The sequence below is a fragment of the Solanum stenotomum genome, chromosome 10 (assembly GCF_019186545.1).
Source record: "Solanum stenotomum isolate F172 chromosome 10, ASM1918654v1, whole genome shotgun sequence".
Lineage (NCBI taxonomy): Eukaryota > Viridiplantae > Streptophyta > Magnoliopsida > Solanales > Solanaceae > Solanum > Solanum stenotomum.
Window position 1 is genome coordinate 4,928,208 of NC_064291.1, and position 17,811 is coordinate 4,946,018.

Below are 17,811 nucleotides of genomic sequence, written 5' to 3' on the forward strand. Positions count from 1 at the left end.
TGCCTTCATCTTGTCCAACCTTTTCAGAATTTCGTCGTGTTGACATACTAGCGTCCATGTTTAGGGCACATAAACTGAACGCGCTAGACACAAAATATAACTACATAGTATGTTAAGATTATTCAAAAGAACTGTGTAATCTGTCAACCCACATGATCTGAAAAATGCTAGAGGCTAATACACGACGACGTCTTTGAAACTTTCGTAGAGTCAGTTGTGGATAAAAAGAACCAAAAAATATGTGCACTGTTGTCTAGCACATGGAACCTTTCAGCCACGTATTTGAATTATAATCAACAGCAGAAACTACAAACCAAGTTTCTTCAGTAAACTTTTGATTTCACAAACCCATCATCCGTCCAGCTTTCTTTTAATATCACATAGACTTGCTTCTCATGCAAAATTATTTTCCTTCCTCATAACAGCCCTGAAATAGTAAGAATTGTTACTAGATTACGGATACAAAAGAGTGGTGAAAAGGGAACTGAAGAGAAGAAAATGGTGAAGAGATCTTACAACTTGGAAATCTTTTTTACAAGCCCGTCAGAAGGTGGTAGCGGAGCATATGAAGCAGCATTAATTATTTCCTGTTTCATCACCAGCAGAAGTGGTTATTTAGTTTTGCTCAACAAGCATCACAGGCAATTAAAGATGACACAAAAACACTCAACGGTTGATATCTGAAAATAACACTGTATCCAACTGTACTGATATGTGGTTCATTGTTCTTGTTCTACCTTTAGGAGTTAGATCAACATTGAATAAAAGCACCAGCCGAACTGAATCTAATTAGAGATTTTTTATATAGCAAATCTCCTCCTTTTTGGGTATATATAGTACTACCTTTGTAGGAAAATACACACAATAATACCTGAAATTTCCCAAGCACTTTCTGCTTTTTGGCCAAAACATCTTCAAAATTATTCCTAGAAAAAAAGAGCAGGATAGTATTATTGCATGGTAAAGGACAAACAAAAGAAACCAAGAAAGAATATCAATAGAGAGCAGATTTTAACTCTTGTTTTCTAGTCTTAGTTGAAGTAAGCACAAGCTCCCCATCTTTGATCCGAGTCTTTTCCTGTTCATGGCCATCAGAAAGTCATTTTCATATTGTAAAGTGCTGAGAAGAAGATGGATTGATTTTGGATTTGACATCCTATTTTTTTTATGGGCATTTTGGATTTGACATCCTATTATCAGAACCAGCAGATATGTTTATAGTTACATCAATTGAGAAAGGAGATAGTGCCTGTGACATCCATCTCCAATCGGATTACATATGGCTCGTTCAAGTCGTTTATAAAGCTTTAAATACTCTAGTATTAGCGTGTGGAATTATACTTATGGATGAGAAAGGAAAAACTTAATATGTTGTCTTGACTAGTGGCTGACCAAGGCTGTTTCAATTAGTATTACAGCAGGTACAACCAGCCAGAAGAGTGAGAGCTGAAATACTTATATTTAATTTATCTGCAACATGCTCATTGCTCCCTCACACGCGAGCCTGATCCTTTGTGTTGACCAAGCACATGAAAATATTAGTTAACAGGCATGGGTGAGACTCAAATACAAAAAGTCTACCTGCTCTAATCCATGTTAAACCACCTAATCACTTCATCAAAAAATTAATGTTGTTAAAAGAGAACACCTTTAGCTAGTTATTCTAGGTCTGCAACACTTCTTTACGCTAAATTTTTTTTGACAACATAGCCTTAAATTAAGATAAATTGAATTTCTTTTTCATATGTAGGAATTATTTGATATTTTGGTAAGAGTAATAAAACAGCTGAGTTGCACCTCCTCACACCAAGGAGACTTAAAAAAGACTAGAAATATATATTTCCAAGGAAAATACTTCTCAGACCCGAAACTCAGCTTGCAACAAAATCACCTAAACAATATGTGCTTTTTTTTTTTGAGAAATGCCAGAAGAATGCACCATGAGAAACACTATTATTCTAAGAAATTCCATAAAAAGTTTAGATGATCAATTTTTTTTTCCTTTTTCCTTTTTTTTATGTTTTGAAGGGGGGCGGGGGGGTGGGGGGAGGATGTTAAGGGGGTGAGAAGAGTCCAGTTCCCACCCAGCAAACATAGACATCAGAGATGAGCTTTAGTCTCACTTACAAAACCATAAACTACAAAACAACTTGTCACAAGATCTTAGAGGGATCGATAAAAACTAAAGCCCTGGTCAAGGATATAAATGAATATAACTAGTAAATACTTTGCAGGAACAACAGAGGAGTGAAACACTATGTGCATTATGATTAGTGGTGGCAAATGGGTGGGTTGGGTCAAGTTTGGGCGGGTTGAAAATGGGTCAACATAAAATGGGTAATAATTCAACCCGCCCATATTTGATATGGGTAAAAATTGATTGGGTAACAAATGGGTTGGGTAAAATACTAGTTTACCCATAATTTCATGATTATATAGTACTCTACTTAAGAATTCAACATGGAGAAAATATTTTAGTCTTTTTTTAGATGAAAAATATAGAAAATGCTTCATTTAATTTTATTGTATCATAAAAGTAAAAAATATCCTAACTTTTCAATATAAAATAAATTTATGTAATAACAAGGGGAAAATATTTTTAATTTCAAAGTAAATGAATAGTTGCATTGCAATGTCAATACTAACACACGATTTGATTATTTTACACTATTATTTATTATCCAATATCAAAATAAACAAATAAAAAAATATAATTATAATTAACAAAAGAAATGTACATGTAAAATATATATTTTTGGAGGGCCAAAGACTTCACTTTTTCAATTAAAGAGAAAAATAATTAGTTCTATAGAAGAACATAAAAAGGAAGAGAAGTTGCAAATTTTTTTAGTGATATCATGAATTTTGGGTGAATAAAAGTTAGAAGCTTAACCTATTTGGCTAATCCATATTTTACCCATATTTTTATGGGTTGAATATGGGTATCAACCCATATTTTACCCATGTAAAAAGTCACTCACCCAACCCATTAAAATATGGGCGGGTTACCAAAATATGGGCTCATTTTGCCGGCACTAAATTATGATCAATATTAAGAGCAAGAAGGGTCAACATTCCATGTGAACAAATTTAAAACACATATGCCACCTTCCAAGGAGAAGTCTCATACTAAGATTTCCAATTCTACTAAAGGATGTTTTGGAATTCATATGGCGGGAGAGAAACTTGATTAGCAGGATGGAAATGGTTCATCCCTTTGCCCCTTTTCACCTTCAGCAGCCCCACCAAAAAGATTTTAATCAGTTTATTTAATTTTACTCTTCTTAATTCAATCTTGTTTCAATAACTTTGAGATGTAATTCTAAAGAGCAACTGTTGATACCATAATTTATTTGAAACACATAGGCAAAACATAATTTGGCATAAACATACAAGTTTAAGCCAAAATCCAGCCTAAATCGTAGAAGACAAGAATGGATGTAGAATGCCACCTCCTCAAAATCCTATCCCTAGCCATCTGTCGAAACCCCATATGATCTTGTATGTGAACACAACAAGCTTGACTTATCTTTAATGTTGCCAGAAACATGTGAACTCAGAAAAGTTGAAGACTTGAATTCTCAAAGTTGGAGAAAATTTTGCATCGGAAAACATGATCAACCACTCACCCCCTTCCCCACATGAAAAACATCTAGAACCACCCAATTTGACAGTATTTCCTGACAGTTGTCTATTTATCTTTACCCTTTCATTAGAACCAAAGTTATAACTTGAGGGTGGTTTATAGTAAGATACCTGACCAATCCCTGTATTCTACGATCTGATAGTTCATTTCAGGATGGACACTAACAATATTCCAACAATCATTTATCTATTTTTATTTCACGAAGATAATTCTTAAGTTAAAGCTGTAGGAATAGACAAGGTCACCAAACTAACCAGGTCACTCGACCTCAGTCAATGTCCTTTAATTCAAACGTTAGAGGACCGTAAAGAGTTCCGCAGTGCTGGAAGACTGGGTAGCCACATAATGTTCCATAGATGTGCTCTGACCTCATCAAATCTGTCATATCTATTCTCTCAAGTCTCAAGTGCTTGCAAATAACAAAAGGAATAAAGGGGGCTACGACTATATTTCTGCAAACTACGTTAAGGAGTTAAAATGTAGTAATAGTCACTCAACCAGATGGCACACACAATCGACACATACACAATAAAGTTTCAAAAGTTTAGTGTTTTTTTTAACGATTCAAAGGTCTAGTTGATTCCACTTGAACTTCCTTTTCTCAGAGTCAAAATGCAAATATTCTAAGAAATTTTTTATAAGATAATGATATTTTATTAAACCTAGTACCAAGAAAGTACAAAACGGAGTTATGCATCTTCAATAAAAAAATTAGCTCTCAACACACAGATTCTAAGAAACTAGTTTTATTTCCATGAATTCAATTTGAAATAAGAGAAAGAATGGAAATCCTGAACTAATGAAAGCAAGATGAAGAAAAAGTACGACCAACCAAATTTCAAGTGACATTTCCTCAAGGGCATAATGTTAAAGATTAAAAGAAGAACTAACCATGAGCATGATCCTCTCCCTGACTCTTTCACTCAACCAATTAGCATTTTTGACATCAAGCTTCATAATAATTTTTGTGCCAGCTGCAGATAAATACAAATGTCTTAGGGATAGCATTTATGGAGGACATATTGTTCACATGTCATGTCAAGTCGAAGAACTACCTCATCAAACAAAAAAATGTCACGTCAAAGAACTTAACAGACCTGTGTTAATACTTCTCATACGAGCTTTGCTTGCTGCAAAAGGAAAACAACTTCATTAATAATTACAAATTTAAAAGCCAATGTAACTGCTGAACATATTCTTTCAGATAACTCCTTACGTGTGCTGGTATTTTGCTTCTGAGTTCCTTTCTTCCCTTTCTTCTTGATAGGCGTGTTTTTCTTAGCCTTTGTGCTTGCTACAGACAATAACCAATTTTCTCAGACATATTTGTTGTCTATGTTGTCCAATATTGTAAGTCAAGAAGAAATCTACCTGCATTAGTGTCTTCTGTATGACTTCTAGTGTCAACATATCCCGCAAAGCTCACAGAAACATGACCTGTATGTGAAGGTAACAGTAAGTGTTAGAATAGAAATAAGTATTTCCTACTTAGAATAGAAATAGGAATAGGAATAGGAATAGGAATAAGAATAGGAATCCTAGTTGGAAAAGGATTCCAATGTAGTGTCTATAAATAGGGTCTCAATGTAACTATTTAGATACACAATTCAATAATATTTTTCGTATATATTTCTCACATGATATCAGAGCATTGGTGAGAACAAACAAGTCACTGTATGTCTATGTCAATTTCCGGTGACTGTTGGGTCTGATTTTGTTATTCTTTTTTCTTTCTGTGGGTGTTGTGCGAAAACCAACACCACCACGAGGCTCGGAAAGCCCCCGCGACCAAACCCCAGCCAAAACCACCGGAAAACACCACCCCACGCGCTCTCACACGCCGATCGGAGGTGGTAGTTTCCGGCGAGATCTGTCTCATGCGCCGGCGCGTGAGGGCTTTTCTAATCATTTTTTTTTTTTGAGATTTTTTTGACAATTTGGGTCGTCCAGCCAATCCGACCAGGCCCATACTGTTTTTGACCAGATCCGATCGCCGGAATTAGAGTTCCGGCTATTTCCAGGTAGTTTTCGGCGACTTTTCTTCGAGATTTGAATTTTCCGAGACAAATTTAGCATAATGTATTTTGGGTGTGATGTTTTTGGTTCCAAAAATATGGGGATTGGAAGTTCTAGCCCTATAATCACTTCAGAACTTTTATTGGGAAGTTCAAACTATTTATCTTGGACTTCCTCGGTTGAGCTGTGGTGCAAGGGTAAAGGTGTCCAAGATCACTTAACGAACAAGGCTTATGAGGTAGATGTAAAGGCAAAGACTAGTGAGGAAGATGCAAAAGCCAAAGCACAATGGGAGAAAGTAGATGCTCAATTATGTAGTCTCCTATGGCGTTCTATTGATTCCAAGTTGATGCCCTTGTTTCGCCCATTCCAGACGTGTTATACAGTTTGGGAAAAGGCTCGTGCTTTATACACTAATGACATATCTCGATTCTATGATGTGATATCTCGATTGACCAACTTAAAGAAACAAGAATCCGATATGTCTACTTACTTGGGACAGGTACAGGCAGTCATGGAGGAATTTGACACATTAATGCCAGTTACTACGAATGTGGAAAAACAACAAGAACACAGACAAACATTGTTTCTAGTTCTTACTCTTGCTGGACTTCCTCCTGATCATGATTCTGTACGTGATCAGATTTTAGCTAGCCCTACAGTTCCTACAATCGATGAATTATTCTCTCGTCTCCTTCGTCTTGCGGCACCTCCCAGTCACAAGGTAGTTTCATCACCCACTGTTGACTCATCTATTCTCGCATCTCAAACCTTTGAAAAGCGTACATATCAATCTATGGAGAATCGGCGAGGGGGAGGGCGTTTTGGGAAACCTCGATCCAAGTGTAGTCATTGTCATAAGTCTGGACACACTCGTGATATATGTTATATTTTGCATGGTCCACCACCCAGTTATGATCCTATTGTTCTAAAGGAGTATAATGAGTTCCTTCGAAATCGCGCAAGTAAACAGACATCTCCACCAATAGCATATGGTGCTCAACCTAATCAACCATCCAATAATGCTCATATTGCTCAGACAGAATATGATGAGTTCCTTCAGTATCGTGCAAATAAGCAAACGTCTCCACAAGTAGTTTCGGTTGCACAACCTGATGTCTCTGTTACGGGTAATTCTTTTGCTTGTGTGTCGCAATCTAGTACTCTTGGAACATGGGTCATGGACTCTGGGGCTTCTGATCATATCTCTGGTAATAAATCACTTTTATCCGATATTGTTTATTCACAATCTCTTTCAGCTATTACTTTAGCCAATGGGATCCAAACAAAACCAAAAGGGGTTGGAAAAGCCAAACCCCTATCTTCTGTCACCTTAGACTCTGTTCTTTATGTCCCTGGTTCTCCTTTTAATCTAGCATCTGTTAGTCGTTTGACGAAAGCCCTACATTGTAGCATAACTTTTTTCGATGATTTTTTTCTCATGCAGGACCGCAGTACGGGACAGATGATTGGAACAGGACATGAATCACAAGGCCTTTACTATCTTACCTCTTCAAACTCCTTAGCAGCATGCTCCGTTACAGATTCCCCAGATCTAATTCACAAACGTTTGGGACATCCGAGTCTATCCAAACTGCAAAAGATGGTGCCTAGTTTGTCTAGTTTATCCACATTAGATTGTGAGTCGTGTCAACTTGGGAAACACACTCGTGCTACGTTTTCTCGTAGTACTGAGGGTCGTTCAGAGTCTATTTTTTCATTAGTTCATTCAGATATTTGGGGTCCTAGTAGAGTCAGTTCCACCTTAGGATTTCGTTATTTTGTTAGTTTCATTGATGATTATTCAAAATGTACTTGGGTTTTCTTAATGAAAGATCGTTCTGAGTTATTTTCTATTTTCAAAAGTTTCTTTGCTGAAATACAAAATCAGTTTGGTGTTTCTATTCGTACTTTTCGTAGTGATAATGCCTTAGAATACTTATCCTCCCAATTTCAGGAGTTTATGACTCACCAAGGCATTATTCACCAGACTACTTGTCCATACACCCCTCAACAAAATGGTGTAGCTGAAAGAAAAAATCGACATCTTATTGAGACCGCTCGTACTCTTCTCCTTGAATCCAATGTTCCACTGTGTTTTTGGGGAGATGCAGTTCTTACGTCTTGTTATTTGATAAATAAAATGCCCTCTTCTTTTATTCAGAATCACGTTCCCCATTCCATACTGTTTCCTCAGTCACATCTCTATCCTATCCCTCCTCGTGTCTTTGGGAGCACATGCTTTGTTCATAACTTAGCCCCAGGAAAAGATAAATTAGCTCCTCGTGCCCTCAAATGTGTCTTTCTTGGTTACTCTCGAGTCCAAAAAGGGTATCGTTGTTATTCACATGATCTTCATCGATACCTTATGTCCGCTGATGTTACATTTTTTGAGTCTCAGCCTTACTATACATCTTCTGATCATCCTGATGTCTCTATGGTCTTACCCATACCTCAGGTATTACCTGTGCCAACCTTTGAGGAATCTACGGTTACTTCTACATCTCCAGATGTAGTGCCACCACTACTAACTTATCATCGCCGTCCACGTCCAACCCTAGTCCCAGATGATTCATGTCATGCGCCGGACCCTGCTCCTACTGCGGACTTGCCTCCTCCTAGCCAACCGCTTGCACTTAAAAAAGGTATACGATCCACTCGAAATACTAACCCACATTATACCTTCTTAAGTTATCATCGTCTATCATCACCCCATTATGCATTTGTGTCGTCTTTGTCCTCTATTTCCATTCTTAAGACTACAGGTGAAGCACCTTCTCATTCTGGATGGAGGCAGGCTATGGTTGATGAGATGTCTGCTTTACATAAGAGTGGTACTTGGGAGCTTGTCTCCCTTCCTGCAGGTAAATCTACTGTTGGTTGTCGTTGGGTTTATGCAGTCAAAATTGGTCCAGACGGTCAGGTTGATCGACTTAAGGCTCGCCTTGTTGCCAAAGGGTATACTCAGATATTTGGGCTAGATTATAGTGACACTTTCGCTCCTGCGGCTAAAATTGCATCTGTTCGTCTTTTTCTATCTATGGCTGCCGTTCGTCATTGGCCTCTTCATCAGTTGGACATTAAGAATGCTTTTCTGCATGGTGATCTTGAGGAAGAAGTCTATATGGAGCAACCACCTGGTTTTGTTGCTCAGGGGGAGTCTAGTAGCCTTGTATGTCGATTGCGCAGGTCACTCTATGGTCTAAAACAGTCTCCTCGAGCTTGGTTTGGGAAGTTCAGCACAGTAATTCAGGAGTTTGGCATGACTCGTAGTGGAGCTGATCACTCTGTGTTTTATCGGCATTCTGCACCAAGTCGATGTATCTATTTGGTTGTTTACGTTGATGATATTGTTATCACCGGTAATGATCAAGATGGTATCACCGATTTGAAGCAACATCTCTTTAAGCACTTCCAAACTAAAGACCTTGGCAGATTGAAGTATTTTCTAGGTATTGAGGTTGCTCAGTCTAGATCAGGTATTGTTATTTCTCAACGCAAGTATGCCTTAGACATTCTTGAGGAGACAGGAATGATGGGATGTAAACCTGTTGACACTCCTATGGATCCGAATGTTAAACTCCTTCCAGGACAGGGGGAGCCACTTAGTAATCCTGAAAGGTATAGACGACTTGTTGGAAAGTTGAATTATCTCACAGTGACTAGACCTGACATCTCTTTTCCTGTGAGTGTTGTAAGTCAGTTTATGACTTCCCCTTGTGATAGTCATTGGGAAGCAGTTGTTCGTATTCTACGATATATAAAGTCAGCTCCCGGTAAAGGACTACTCTTTGAGGATCAAGGCCATGAGCATATCATTGGATATACAGACGCTGATTGGGCAGGATCACCCTCTGACAGACGTTCGACATCCGGATATTGTGTTTTAGTAGGAGGTAATTTGGTGTCGTGGAAGAGTAAGAAACAGAATGTGGTTGCTCGATCTAGTGCAGAATCAGAATATCGAGCAATGGCGACAGCAACTTGTGAGCTAGTTTGGATCAAACAGTTGCTGGGAGAACTAAAATTTGGCAAAGTTGATCAGATGGAACTTGTGTGTGATAATCAAGCGGCTCTTCATATCGCATCAAATCCAGTGTTTCATGAAAGGACTAAGCACATTGAGATTGACTGTCACTTTGTCAGAGAAAAGATACTCTCGGGAGATATTGTTACGAAATTTGTGAAGTCAAATGATCAGCTTGCAGATATCTTCACCAAGTCCCTCACATGTCCTCGTATTAATTACATCTGTAACAAGCTAGGTACATATGATTTGTATGCACCAGCTTGAGGGGGAGTGTTAGAATAGAAATAAGTATTTCCTACTTAGAATAGAAATAGGAATAGGAATAGGAATAGGAATAAGAATAGGAATCCTAGTTGGAAAAGGATTCCAATGTAGTGTCTATAAATAGGGTCTCAATGTAACTATTTAGATACACAATTCAATAATATTTTTCGTATATATTTCTCACAGTAAGAAGAAGCCGGACCACTAACACTTAACATCTTTAGCATCCTACATGCTGCTTGATAGTTCATCTCAAATAGAGGCCATAAGGTTGCAACAATCTACTAGATAGCAATTGTATAAGTGGCACACTCAGAAATTATAGGGAGAACACATTAATGTCAAACAAGTCGCCCCACATGTACTTTCTAGTTCCCACCACCCCCACACTAAAACACCATCCTTTTGTAATCTCAAATAGAGGCCCTCTTTAACATCCTACATGCTGCTTGATAGTTCATCTCAAATAGAGGTCATAAGGTTGCAACAATCTACTAGATAGCAATTGTATAAGTGGCACACTCAGAAATTATAGGGAGAACACATTAATGTCAAACAAGTCGCCCCACATGTACTTTCTAGTTCCCACCACCCCCACACTAAAACACCATCCTTTTGTAATCTGATTTTTAATCAAGCCAAATGATGATGAACTGAAGCCTAAACTTTCAGTCAACATAAAACAACCTAATCAAAGAGGTGTTAGGCTAGGCTAGTGGATGCTGAATAGTCATATCCCTGAATCTACCTAATAACCTTGTCATTTATCAAAGATTAGCACCCACCAACCACTCCTGAAACTCTGCAATACAGAACCAATGCATAATATATAGCTCATTTGAAGATAAAAGCATTGTAATAAACTCAGATTCTCAAATCCACGGAACCTTATCAGATTTCATGTAAATAAGACGATTTTAATGTCTCAAATAGAAATAAAGAATATAGATGTTCAACTTCAGACAGAGGCAGATTCAAAATATTAAGCAAGTGATGCAGAGCACCATTGTAGCAACGGTGCAAAAGTAGCTTAGATAGATTCATCTCCTCGCCAATACACAAGGTGTCACAAAACTCTGATTATAAATTTACTCTAAACTTGCTTCTGTACTCCCTCAATCCCCAAGATATTTGGCCACTCACACAATTAGTTTCTCGAGATTCAACTAAATAAATTTTAAGCAATTATCTGAGAATAATTGCAACTTGTAGTTATCCGAATATCTAACTTATTAATTTTAAACAAATGCATTGAATTGCTCCAACATTTCTAGCATTATTTCCCTTCCCGAGATCCAAACTAAGTAAACTTCACTAACATTTCAAAATATATTTTTTCACCATTTTACAGCAGATAATTGCAACTTATAATACTATCAGTGCAGTTTCCAAATATCAACTTTTTAGTTTTAAGAAAATGCAGTAATCTAGTCCAACTTGGCTCATTACCAAATTAGACTCTCGTAATAATAAACCAAAAGTGAGGAAATAGTGCTAGACATTCTGGAGCTAAATCAGAATGATTAATGCAGTTTTTCAAAATATACTCCTTCGCCATTTTCACAGTCTGGGTCTTACCAGAAACGATCTCTCTACACCACAAAGGTAGGCCTAAGGTTTGCGTACATCCTACCCTACCATACTCCACTTGTGGGATGTTGTTGTTGTTGTTACTATTTTACAGAGAATAATTGCAATTTATAATACTTTTCGTGCAGTTTTTTAATATATGAGCTTTAGCTTTAATCAAAATGCAGTAATCTAGCCCAATTTAGCTCCAATAACGTACAAAATCAAACTCTCATAATAATAAACTGAAATTGAGGAAATACTGCTAGACATTTTGGAGCTAAATTAAACTGATTAATGCATTCGTTCGAAATATACTTCTTCACCATTTTACCGAGAATAATTGCAACTTATAACACTTTTCGTGCAGTTTCTTAACCTATTAGCTTTAGTTTTAATCAAATGCAGTAATCTAGCCCAATTTAGCTCCAAAAAGGTACCAAATTAAACTCTCAATAAACCAAAAGTATCAAACAAATAGTGAATATGGGAATATAATGTAAAATTGAGTTTGAGCTATAGAGTACTTAGTGTAATTTTCGGAATAGGTTCATTTCCGGTAGAATGAGTTCGTTCATCTGCTTGAAGAAGGTAATTGTAAACGGCAGGCAATCGTCGAGGAGCTGTTTTCTTCTCGAGGTAGCTCAAACCTGAGGTCGACGCAAACCGAACAGCGCCGCCGCTGAGGGTGGCGCGTGGAAAGATTGAGAGAGGGACATTAACGCTTGTTGTTGATAACAATTTAGGATTCAACAGTTTTCCGGCGATCTTAGTTGTCTGCTTTAGGATCGCTGCCATTTTCCGGGAAGAAGAAGAAGAAGACAGTGGCCTAAACCCTAGGGGACCCAAAGTTCACTATAAAAGATTTTTTTAAAAAAATACTACTTGTATTTTTCATTTACTTATTTGAATATGTAATTATTATTGTAAGGTTTATAAAATTTATTTATTTTTAGAGTTCATTCAAACTAAAAAATAAAATATGTTAAACTTTTCATTTTTCTTAATTTCTTATTTGATATCCAATAATTACAATTCTATATTTATAAACACTAATTATTAACAAATAAATAACATACAAGTATAATTCCACAAGTGTGATTTACAAAGGGTAGAATGTACGTAATAGATATTACTTCTTAAGTCTTAATGCTCATTATTAACAAATATACAACAACATATTCAGAGTAATTCGAAAAGTGTGCTATATGTGTAAATCATATATCTACTTTAACGCGCATTACTATTCTACAATATATTAGCACTTGTTAAAAAGAAAAATATTCAATTAAGATTATTATCTTTTCATTTTTTGAGGTCAAACTTAAAATATCCAATAAATTTAGATTCTCAAATAATTTGAATTCGCGATACTTAAAAATGAAAACCTTAATGTAATGACCATCAATTAAAAAAAAAAAACTTATTTATTACCTTGGAAAAGCATCATACATTGTCAAACTATTAAATTTTATATGAAGTAAAACTCTACTCCATAATGTTTGTCTTTGCAATTTCGTGTGAACATATTGAATTGTTATAAAGGGGAAAATAAAAAAAAGGTAGTTTACTATGTAAAGTATCTCACATTTATGCAGGGGTCGAAAAAGACAGCATCACAAGAGAAATTTGATAGTCAATTATCTTTGATTCAAACATTACTGGTTAACTCACTAATGGATTTTGTGACTTATATGCAATGTATACTTGTTGGTAGGAGATGGTAATATCCCAAAAATTTGAATTCAAAATTGTGTGATTCTCGATCAATAGATTGACTAAATCATACCCTTGAGTGGTAAAAAATAATACAATATCAATCACACTCCACGCAAAATAAACAGTCATATAACTTGACATTCTAAAAAATAAACCAAAAAATGATAAAAAAATAATACATATCAATCACACTCAACGCAAAATAAATAGTCATATAACTTGACATTCCAAAAACAAACAAAAAAATAATACAATATCAATCATACTCCATGCAAAATAAACAGTCATATAACTGACATTTCAAAAACAACAGAAATAAACGCCCACCGTGGGGCTCGAACCCACGACCACAAGGTTAAGAGCCTTGCGCTCTACCAACTGAGCTAGACGGGCTTTTATTTTAATTTTATTGTGTTTTACTATTTGATTCTTGAAAATGTACTTCTTAGCGGATTTTTATTTTCATGACCACCATCTAGTTGTCTTAACCAACAACTTTTGTGGAATTTAGGTTATCGTGCAGTTCAACAAAGTAATTAATTCGGCTTCCGATTCATTGACATTGCTAGTTAATTTTGTTCATAGAAAATAACATTTTTGAAACTTTTTATTTTGTGGTGTGGCTCAACAAAACATTCACAATATCCTTCTTATTCCTTTAAAGTTTGAGAATATGTTAACTGTCGAGGGTGTTGCTCCCCCAATCTCTCATCATTGGTGTTATTCGATAAAAGTTATTAGAGATTTGATAATTATAATGTTTGTTGGTCCACTATTGGTATAAGCCTAGACCAAGCTTTTATGATAGATAAAAATATGTCATCTTATATAATTGAAGGGTCAGTATGATAAGACGCTTGGAATTTCTTTATCATTGTTAACCAATTTAAGATAACACATTCAAGTGTTGAAGATGAAAAAACTATCTATACATTGTACGTAGGGAGTGTCTATTCAATGAGATTTGAAATTAGTCGAATAACGAATGGAGAAAGAATATAGTGATGGGCATTGTACTAATACCATCATTTTCAAGTTTAGCGTGTCTTGCTCATTTCAACTTTCAAAGCAATTGAGCAAGGAACATGCATTGCATTTGTTTTTCTTAGTCTTTGTTCTTCCCCCTTTAAGAAATACATTTTTCCAAAAAAAATAAAAATTGAAGGTGGGAAAGGAATATAATTATACATTTGCTCCCTAATTTATTACAATAAATTTTGCTTTTAGTACTTGTGATGTATAACTTAACATATCTAATTTTCAATTAGTAGAAGATGCATGTTTTCAGGCCCGAAAATTATTTATAGAACGATAAATATGAAATAATAACACAAAATTTATATATCTCGTCAACAATTAAGTAATGAAAGGGTTAATATTTACGGTAAATTGTGAATATTCATAAGCAAACATATAAAAAAAAATGCACAATTTAATTAATTGAAATTAAATATTATAGAAACTAAAATCAGAATTTACCAATAATGGAAGGATTTAACTATGAAGAAAATGCAAAAGAGTAAAAACATATATAAACAACATTTCACGCAACGTTATTTAAATATTCCCAAATAGCTACCTCTACTATGAAGTAACCACTTTATTTGTCCCCCCAAAAAAATATTCCTTTACTACTAAGCAATTAACTTCCATTAGTGAAAACGCTTGTTGACATACTATGATCAATGTTATTCATTCCTTTTATTGTTAATTCAGAACTCACAAACGTCTAAATTCTTAATATAGTCTATCATAGATCAATTTCAATGTGTGAGAGAGCTAGTGATAGCGGTGTACAAAAACCGTCATCTCTCCCCACGACGTTGAGTCATCGGAGGAATAGGACCGTGCCACGACGAACATTATTAAAGCAACATAGGGCAAGAAAAAGTATTGAAAGATGGAAATCTGAGCCTTGTCTTTGGAGAGATATTAATGGAGTTGGAGGTGAAAATGAAGATGATCGTTGTTGGGATGCGACGACGACGTCGTTGGAGGTCCTTTTCCGGCCACAAACTTGTTCGGATTTATTTTTCTCATCGGATTATCTTAATGTTCCTTCTCCAATGAGTACTCAGGTAGGTAAAATCTTTTTTTTTGTTTCTTCATTTGCTAATCATTATACTATGTCATTATGGCTGATTAAGTCATAAATTAAGTTAATTGAAAATGTGTATTAATTATTTTGCCTTAGGCCATCAGAATGTGGTGAAATGGATAGGATTTTTCCACATCTAACCAAAAAGGTTTTGATTTTGAGTCATTAGAATGGAAAAAGTGTAGTAGCAAGCGATTTCTCTTTTAATACGCTCACCGCATGCAATATGACTTTGGATTAGTCAGGCTAGTCTGTTTTATATATCGAATGGTCATGTATTTATTATATATTGAGTTAGTGTAAATATTGAGTGTCGGTAAAGTTTTGTCCATGTAAATTAAGTAGGTAAAAAATAGTCGGATGTGTGGTTGACACGGTTAATTACACCTTGTATAAGTGAATCAAATATGTGAAATAAACAAGTAATGCTTAATTTCATATATTTCTACTTTCAGATTCTTTGAGTTCATGATCAAGTGAATCATCAATTGTCAGTTTACTAACTAGTCTTGGATAAAAATGAAATAATTATAAAGTGATTGATTTATTTCTATAATTGTGGTGTTCGAATCAGTTTCTGTGCACTTTGATTAATTTTATTAGGTATCTCTGCTATATTCCACACGACACAAGTATCGGGATAACTTTATCCACATCAGTGCTTGGATAGAATATTTTGTCTAAACTATAATTTAAACCTGAACCCTTATGATTCTCGGCAAAATTTATTAAGTAGTAGAGCACACTATTGAGTGAAATTGTTGTTCATTTTAGCATTTGTACACAATTTTATCTTATATTTCTGTAAGAAGTTATTTTTACGACTTTATATATATATATTGTGTAAGTGATTTCTAAATTCCATAACTTGTTGTAGGAGTACAAGAAAGATGCAAAAGTTGTGGTTAATGTGACAGTTGAGGGCACTCCTGGACCAATTAAAACCATGGTCAAGTTGGGATCAAATGTTGAAGAGACCATAAGACTTGTCCTAAATAAATATAAAGAAGAAGGTCGAAGTCCTCATCTTGATGATTCTTCATCATTCAAGTTGTACACTTCTCACTTTAGTCTTGAGAGTAAGTTCTAACAAATATTTCAAATTTTTCTAGTTTAAATTATATATATCGTCATTTTTTTTCTTCCACCAAAGGTATAACTCATTGATAGACATGTTAATTTAGCCTCAAGCGGTAAATAAATATATATCCCAATTTTGAAAATTCATATTTACATATTTTAACTTGATGTAAGTTGGCTCGTAAATACACTCATCCTATATAACATTGTGTGAGTTATATCGCATCCTACATGGCATTTCACGCGTGTTTACATGACCAAACTTAAACCAAGTTAAGATGTTCAGATGTGCATTCTTAAAGTTGATTGTGTATACATACTATGCCTTGGAAGCTATGGACCAGGTTTTGTTAAACTCGTAGCCAAAAGGCTACATCCTCCCCTAACGGAACTGGTGAATTAAGTATTTAGTAAATAAAGTTGTTTCCGTATGATGTATATATCACAAATTCGACCTATGAAAGAATGCAATTAAAATATGATGTCTATATCACACCATTTGGAGTGTACATCCTTTTTTTTAACCTTGATTGAATGTGGAATAATTTCTTTTATGTTTTATTAATTATAGGCTTGAATAATTCAGATGTGATTGGAGATGTGGGAAGTAGAAGCTTTCACATTCGCAAGAGTAATAGTAACAATGGAAATAATTCGATAGAATTAAATTCCAATCCATTTCTTGCTCTGAAGATCAACAAATTCATAGAAGGAACAAGCAATATTTGGAAATTCCTTAGTTGCATACATTGTTTTGAATAATCGCCGCAGGTGAGACGCGAATTTAAAATTTAAAATTTAAAATTCTGATGTTTATTATTATATCAAATAGAGGTGGAATCAATATATAAATTCTAAGCACATTCATTATGTTGTATGTATCAAACCATAATAAATAATAAATCAATGTATATTTCATTAACTGTATAATTATGACAAGGAGTAATTAATGGGATAATTTCATAGCTTGTTTGGATGTTTGCTACCTGTTGTATTGGATCGTGTTGCTAATTTAAATATAATAAAAATTTATTGTTAGTTGAATTTTATTGTGCAATATTCATTATATAAATGAAAAGTCCAAATGTAACGATGACTTGTTATCATCTCATTATCATTTATCTTAAACAACAATAACAACATAGTAATATATTCTCACAAGTGAGATATGAAAATGGCAAAAACACAGACTTCATCTCTACCAAATGAAGATAAAAATGTTATTTTTGAAAAATCCTAGACTCCCTAATGCATAATTAAGCAGTTTGAAATGGTTGAAAATACAATAATAAATACGATATGATAAATAATAAAGAAAGTGTAACATAACATTTAGAGTGAATTAAGGGAAGTGCTAAATGACCAGAAAATTTGATCAGAATTTGGCCA

The 17,811-nt window shown here is 35.0% G+C and overlaps 3 protein-coding genes and 1 non-coding gene across 4 annotated transcripts in view; 2 read left to right on the forward strand and 2 right to left on the reverse strand.

Annotated features, from left to right (window-relative positions):
• The window catches only part of LOC125841468 (hsp70-Hsp90 organizing protein 3-like), a 72,274-nt gene that overhangs the window by 34,677 nt on the left and 19,786 nt on the right, over positions 1-17,811 (forward strand). The gene's annotated exons all lie outside the window — the stretch shown is intronic.
• On the reverse strand, positions 304-12,382 carry LOC125841481 (uncharacterized). Its single transcript, XM_049520630.1, has 9 exons — positions 12,053-12,382; positions 5,018-5,083; positions 4,863-4,940; positions 4,744-4,776; positions 4,538-4,620; positions 1,017-1,078; positions 872-926; positions 517-587; positions 304-427 (listed from the first exon to the last, which is right to left on the reverse strand). The coding sequence occupies exons 1-9, from the start codon at positions 12,321-12,323 to the stop codon at positions 394-396; spliced, it is 753 nt and encodes a 250-aa protein (XP_049376587.1). The 5' UTR covers positions 12,324-12,382; the 3' UTR covers positions 304-393.
• On the reverse strand, positions 13,565-13,637 carry TRNAK-CUU (transfer RNA lysine (anticodon CUU)). Its single transcript has one exon. It is a non-coding gene; the product is annotated as a tRNA-Lys (tRNA).
• Positions 14,917-17,414, forward strand: LOC125841482 (uncharacterized protein At4g22758-like). Its single transcript, XM_049520631.1, has 3 exons — positions 14,917-15,322; positions 16,220-16,421; positions 16,994-17,414. Exons 1-3 carry the CDS (start codon positions 15,011-15,013, stop codon positions 17,182-17,184), a joined length of 705 nt encoding a protein of 234 aa, XP_049376588.1. The 5' UTR covers positions 14,917-15,010; the 3' UTR covers positions 17,185-17,414.